Source organism: Musa acuminata, chromosome BXJ2-5 (genome assembly GCF_036884655.1).
Source record: "Musa acuminata AAA Group cultivar baxijiao chromosome BXJ2-5, Cavendish_Baxijiao_AAA, whole genome shotgun sequence".
Lineage (NCBI taxonomy): Eukaryota > Viridiplantae > Streptophyta > Magnoliopsida > Zingiberales > Musaceae > Musa > Musa acuminata.
This window is the reverse complement of record NC_088342.1, coordinates 37,927,409-37,935,097: the sequence shown is the minus strand read 5'-3', so window position 1 is coordinate 37,935,097 and position 7,689 is coordinate 37,927,409. Positions and strand designations below refer to the sequence as shown.

Genomic DNA, 7,689 nt, shown 5'->3' with positions numbered 1-7,689 from the left:
ATTAGATATGCTAATATTCTATCTAAATGTGAAATATTGATGATATTAATAGTTCATCATATTTTGAAAACTCAAAAGTCTAGAGTTGTATACCAAAGATAGCAACACTATTTTACAAGAATAATTTCGAATGAATAATGGATGTGTCAATATTTTCGAGTGACTAATGGATATGTTAATATTTTGAGTAAATAATGGATATGTCCATAAATAATTTCGAGTGAATAATGGATATGTCAATATTTCACTTAAAGGTAAAATATTGATGATATCAATAGTTTATTATATTTTAAAAACTCAAAGATATTAATGATGTTTTTATATTTTATAATGATACTTTCTTTCATACATTTTCGTGCTTCTAGTATTCTTGTATTCTTTGGTTCAAATTATTTAGAATGGTTAGAGTATGTACAGTTTATAACTAAATATATTATATCTTGACCTAACATTACTTGTTAAAAAGGCCCATAGACTTGACGAATGAAAGTACTATAGAATAAATTAATAAAATGAATAAATAAAAAAGATCTAATAGGCTTAGTCCAATGTTTATAAGAATGATAATTGTAAATAATATTAAGACTTCACTATCATTTGTAACTAGTGCACAAGAATATTTGAGGCCATTGAAGATGTGTTTAAATCTACTGATAAGTCATTGGTTGGTACATCGATAAAAAAATTGACTACTACTCAATATGATGGCACTCGAGAAACTCAGAATTATATCTTCAATATGACTAATAAGGTTAGAAAACTTAAAGCATTGGGCATAAATGTTGATGAATCTTTCCTCATGCAGTTTATTCTTAATTTTCTTCCTTCTTACTTTGGCCTATTCAAGATTACTACAATATAAATAAGAATAAATGAGACTTGAATGAGTTGACTAATATGTGTGCTCAAAAATTTTATGGCTAAGATAGAATAGATCTCATAATGTTTTAACAATTATTCAAGGAGTTGGTAACATAAAAAAAAAGGTTGATGCGTCATCTACAAAAATAATTTTTTTTAGGTCTAAAAATGTTAAGCAAACTAATAACAAAAAAATCTTTATAATAAAGTACTTTTTTATTATAAGAAAGGATCTGTGAAAAAGAATTATGTTAAACACAAGACTCGGTTCAAAGAGAAAAATGAATAAATTTGACCTTTATATGTTTTGAATTAAATATAACAAAAGTTCCTTCTAATACTTGGTGGATTGATTTTGGTACTTCAATTCATGTTACCAATAATATACATAAATTTATTTTAATCTAGAAATCAAAAGAACGTGAAAGATTCATCATTATGGGGAATTATCTCAAAACGAAAATGATAGCAGTGGGAACTTATCGCCTACTCCTAGAAATTAGTTATTTAATAGATCTTGTAGACACATACTATATTTTTATTATTTCTAAAAATTTAGTTTCTCTATTTCGAATGATAAGTTTGAATATTTTTTTTGTTTTGGTGATGACAAGCTTAATATATTTTATGATTCAATAAAAATTAGTTTTAAAATTCTTTATGATGATTTATATATAATTAATTTGAATCTAAAGTTTGCAAAGACATTGATGACCCCATAAAGATATTAGTCAGACATTGATATCTTTGTAATCTAAAATTGATTAGTTAGGATATAATTATTATTCTGGTTATGGTAAAATCAATATATTTTATAATTTAATAAAAAATAATTTTAAAATTTTATTTAATGGTTTGTATATAATTAGTTTAAATCTTGAGTTTGTAAAGATATTCATGACCCTACAATCAAATGTTAGATTGAACCATATTTTCAATAATGAGAAATATTCTTTCTTATACCACAGACGTTTAAGATTGAAACATTACTAAAGGATCATATTTTAGAAGATTTAGAATTTATTAATTTTAATTTTTACATAGATTATATTAAAGGAAAGCAAACTAAGTACATAAAAAAATATCACAAAAAGTAAAAAACTTTTTGAGATTATTCATACAAATATTTATGGATCACTTCATATTTCATGTTTCAGTGAAAGGAGATATTTTTATCACATTTATAGATAACATATCTAGATATGACTATATGCATTTAATACATAAAAAGTCTCAAGCTATTGACACTCTTGATGTATATATAAATGAAGTAAAAAAAAAATTAGATAAAAAATTTAAAATTACTAGATATTATATGTGTAGTGAATTTTATAATAGATGTGATGAGTTCGGTCAGAATCCTAATCCTTTTGCTAAATTCCTAAAAAATAGATATTTATACCCAATTTATCTTACAATGTGTGTTATAGCATATTTGTATTGCTGAAAGGTAAAATTATATTTTTATAGATATAATTAATAGCACGATTTGTTATTCCTCTAAACTTAAGTTAATTTAAGGTAAAGCTCTTAGAATAAATATATATATTTTGAATAGGATTCTTAATAAGTCGAATATATTAACTCTATTTAAATTATGAACTTATAAGAAATTTAGTTTGAGATATGTATATTTTTTAGGTTGTCCTATAGAGATAAGAGTTTTCTATCCATGTAAAAAGAAAATTAGATCCAAGAATCATTTTTAGGTATTTATTGATTATCCAAAAAAATCCAAGGGATATAAATTTTATTATTCTAATTATTAAATGATGATAATAAAATCTAGTATTACAAGATTCCTAGAAAATGACAAAATCAATTAGAGTAAAAAAATAAAAAAATAAATTTGATATAAAAAAGATATAAGTTAATACTCTTTTATCATTTCCTATTTGAGAGATCGTTGTTGCTTCAATTACTAAATGAATTGATGAGGGTGAATAATAAAATAATCTTAACGAACTCTCACATAATATTGATATCAATGTTAATGATTTTATAGGATAATCTCAATCGATAGTTTTGAGATAATTTTAAAGGGAAAGGAGATGTACCATTTCTGATGATTATATAATATCTCTACAAAAATGAGATTTATGACATATGAATCAAAAGAGACTCATTATTACTTTTATAATCCATGAAAAGTGACAATTCTAAAAAGTGGTATAATATAATGAAAAAAGAGTTAAAATTAATGAATTATAATGGTGTTTGGAACTTGTTGAATTATCCAATAATTGTAAAAGAGTTTCTTATAAATGAGTCTTTAAGATAAAATATAACTCAAATGATAATATTGAATGATATAAAGTCAAACTTATGACTAAATTTTTTTTTTCAAAAAGAAAGCACGGATTATAATAAGATTTTTTCTTTAGTTTTTAAAAGGACTCGTTGAGTATCGTCATGACAATAGTAATTCATTATGATTTTGAGTTACATCAAATGTATATGAAAGTAATATTTCTAAATAGAGATCTAAATAAAAAAATCTATATGGAACAACTTGAATGATTCATAGAGAAAGAAAAAGAAAGTTGAGCTTATAAACTTATGAAGTCTATTTATAACCTTAACAAGGATTCAAAATATATAGAGTCTAGTTCATCTTATATATCTATGCTATTGTTATGGATTCAAATGCATAGTACATTCTTGGATAAAAAAAATATTCCGAATGGTATTGAAAGGTACACACATTTAATCTTTGATCCATGATTATTTGATTTCAGTTTGTTAGTATTAAAATTTTGTAACATAACAATATTATGATTATAATTTTATACTTAATTATACCGTATACATCATTGATAATAAATTTTTAGTATGGTAGTAAACCATACTACTCCGTGAAAATAAACCGCAACCAACGACATCATAGTCGGTGAAAATAAACCTTTTTCATATAAATGAAGACGAAAGAAGGTTTCATAAAAGGTGTTGCACTCCTCTCAGTTATTCAGAAAAATCATTTGGAAAGAGGAGATGTATTGCTGTGTATATACTATCTTCTTCCTCAATCATCCATCCTTCAGCCATGGCAACGCCTCAGAGGTAACACAACAAACTTCATCAGCCCAACGCTGCAATGAATGCCATTGCGCTCCCCGCACGCGAAGTAGTGTGGCTTCCTCTTCTTTAGGACGAACTCGAAGCCGTCGCCGCCTCCTTGCAAGACGTTGGCCACGAGCTTCGCCTTCCTCAGGTCGCACGCAAGAAAGCTGCGCAGGTTCTTCATCAGGTACACGCTGTGTGGAAACGTGGTGCTGTTCGGAGGATCGTACATGAACACTGCAATAAACCCATCCGCATATTATTGTTGTGGAGAATGATATTATCCATAGTTGCAGCACAGCAACCAATCAACGTTAGAGATAGTAAGTAGCATCCGTATCGTAGCCACTTATCAAAGCTTAAAACCTCGTCGATATCAACCGGTAAAGATTTGACTAATGATAGTAATGAAATCAAATTCTGTCTTAAAGAGAGAAAAAGAAAAGAAACTGACCCAAGGTATCATTTTGATAGAAAGGGGAACTTTTGTTCGCCCATTCTGTGTAGTTATACCCGAAGGTCCAATGTGCCGAGTCACCAACGATAACTCTAGCTGCTAAAGACGTAGTCGAGATGGAAGCCAGAGCAAGTAGGAGAGTTCCCAGCATCAAACTCATAGCACTAAGTCTCACGGCCATCTTTTATATCATAGGCAACGGATGATAGGGAAACACAAAGATGGACTAAGTTGGTGGTAACTAGGTGTTGAAGGGATGGCTTTATATAGAGGAGACCATCATGGGATCAATCCACCAATGGAAGATCACCAAATGCATGTTCACAACACATGGTGTTTTAGGTCATCTTCCATAAAGCTTGGACTGTGGCTAGTGGGTTGGTGCCCATCTTTGTTTGAGGGTCAACTATGGGTTTGTTGGAGTGGAGTTAACCCCCAACAATTTGACTTGGTTGGTGTCTTTATGACTTTTTATTGGGAGGGTTCACATATTTTGGTGGAAGAATACTTGGTTAATGCAACAACTTAGGTCACGTGACATATCAAATTTGTGGTGGATTTCTCATAAAATAATAACTCTTTTTTAATAATCTTAGTAGATGATCATATTTAAATCTTAAATATAACTTATAAAGATATAACACTTCATATTTTAAATTAAAAAATAGTTAAGATTCATTTTAACTCATGTAGTTTTGGTCATAGATCACTTAACCCCTTATGATTTACTCATGTCTAAAATAACTTTTACATTTTTAGAAATCGTAGTATATTGTTAGGATCGAGAGCACTAAGAGGGGGGGGGGGGGGTGAATTAGTGCAGCGGAAATCTTTCAACGATTAAAAACGAAAGCTGCGTTCGTTCGATAAAAACTATTTTGATGCAAAAGCCGATTTTAAGATTACTTATGATTAAGTGCAGTTTGCGTCTAAGCGCAGTTTACGCAGTTTGCGTCTAAATGCAGTTTGCGTCTAAATGCAGTTTACGTCTAAATGCATATTGCGTCTAAGCGCAGTTTGCATCTAAGCGCAGTTTGCGTCTAAGCTCAGATTGCGTCTAAGCGCAGTTTGCATCTAAGCGCAGATTGCGTCTAAGCGCAGTTTTCGTCTAAACACAGTTTTACGTCAAAACGTAGTTTACGTCTAAACGCAGATTCGGAAAGATCTGAACTTAAACACTCGTTCGTAAAAGCGCAGAAGGCAGTTTGCAGTTATAAATGGAATCAAAACATAAACGTAAACTGCAAAGAAACTCGTTCGTAAAAGCGCAGAAGACAGTTTGCAGTTATAAATAGAATCAAAACGTAAATGTAAACTGCAATGTAAAGATCGTACGAAAACACCGATTTACGTCTGAATGCAGATTCGGAAAGATCAGAACTTAGAAACTTGTTCGTAAAAGCGCAGAGAGCAGTAGCTATGTAGGAGGTTTGCAGTAATGATAAAGTGCTCAAAATAAAAGCAAACCAGAGATTTAGAGTGGTTCGGTCAGTCTTGACCTACTCCACTTTTGGCTTCCTCCACCGACGAGGTCACCGACGTCAACTAGAGGCCTTCCTTCAATAGGCGAAGGCCAACTACCCTCTTACAGATTCACTCCTTTTGACGGGCTTAGGAGACAACCCTTACAGAAGTTTTCTCTCCTCTCTTTACAACTCAAACTTGAAGAATAGAAAGAGGAGAACTAGCAGTTTTGAGCTCTAAGAAACACAAAAAGATAGTAAGATTTCGAGTGTGTGTTCTGTGCTTTCAGTGCTGAATGGGTGGGGTATTTATAGGCCCCAACCCAGTTCAAATTTGGAGCTCAAAACGATCAAATCCCGGAATTCCGGGATCAGGCGGTTGCACCTCCTGACTGGAGCGGTTGCACCGCCTGGCAGAGCTCGAAGACTGAGCCTCTGGGCGGTGCCACCTCTGTCAGGGGCGGTTGCACCTCTCTGCCAGAGCTCGAAGACCGAGCTCAGGCGGTTGCACCGCCTGACTGGAGAGGTTGCACCGCCTGGCAGAGCTCGAAACTTGAGCTCTGGCGGTGCTACCTCCTAACAGAGGAGGTTGCACCGCCCAGTCTCGCTCGGAGACTGAGCCCTGGGCGGTTGCACCTCCCAGTCTCGCTGGGAGATATAGCCTGGGCGGTGCTACCTCCCTGCCTGGGCGGTTGCACCTCCCACAGCAACCTGGGTCCGAATGGGTTGAACCATTCGACCCAATTTGAGTTCTTCAGGGGCCCAATTGCCCCAGGATTAAGCTAATGGGATCACCTCCCATTTCTAACTTAATCAAAGTGCTAACTACGATTATTTCCTAAGATATATTCTGCAGCTTGCTTCGGTGCGTCACTCGCTTCTTCGGGCGAGTTTCCGGCGAACTTCCGTCGATCATCCGATGAACCCTCGGTGATGCTCCTGCGGACTTCCGGCAAACTCCTGGACTGCGACGATCCACTTGGCAAGTTCCGACGAGCTCCTTTGGCAAGCTTCTGGACTTCTCGGATTTGTTCCCGCAGAACCTCCGACGACTGTCCGAACTTCCGTCGAGCTCTCGAACTCCCAACGTGATCATTGTCATGACTCCGGCGTAACTCCTGCTGCATGTCTTACTTTCATCGTAGTTAATCCTGCACATATAAACAAAAACTTCGATCGAGACAATTAATCCTAAGCAATTAACCAAGTTGTCCGGCATGTCATTGGTCCCTCGACGCTTCGTCCGATTCTTCGGCGCATCGTCCTTTCTTGCAGCCTATTGCCCAATCGGCCTGTTGACTCCGCAACTCCGATATCCTTGGCACAATACCCGCTCTTCTTGGCCCGATGCCCGAGTCCACGACCCGAAGCCTTCTATCGATACGTCGACCGATCCACCGGCCCAACGTCCAATCTTCTAACATGTTCCTCCGGCACAACATGATGTTCCTGCTTTAATTGTCTCATCCTAATCGAAGCACCCTGCGTCACTCAAAATGCAGATTAAATCATAAACATATATCAAGTAGTTTCATCATCAAAATACGAGATTCAACAATCTCCCCCTTTTTGATGATGACAACTTACTTGATGACGGAGCTAATCTTAACTCCCGGAGTTTAAACAAACTCCCCCTATCAATATGCCATATTGATAGAAACTCTTGGATTCAAAAATCCAAGCAACATGTCATCATAAACTTATGCATAACATGTGATGTCATCAACATACTTCTCCCCCTTTGTCATCAACAAAAAGGAGAAGTACCACAATCAAGTGTTTGTGATGTAAGTTTTAACTCATTGCATGAAAAACATAATATCTATTGTTACCATCATGCAAGTTTGA

The 7,689-nt window shown here is 34.1% G+C and overlaps 1 protein-coding gene across 1 annotated transcript; it reads right to left on the bottom strand.

The window, feature by feature from the left end:
* Nucleotides 1–3,898: 3,898 nt before the first annotated feature.
* Nucleotides 3,899–4,559, bottom strand: LOC135584070 (uncharacterized). The gene is made up of 2 exons (XM_065107198.1): nt 4,376–4,559; nt 3,899–4,158 (listed from the first exon to the last, which is right to left on the bottom strand). Exons 1-2 carry the CDS (start codon nt 4,557–4,559, stop codon nt 3,899–3,901), a joined length of 444 nt encoding a protein of 147 aa, XP_064963270.1.
* Between the last annotated feature and the right edge of the window lie 3,130 nt (nt 4,560–7,689).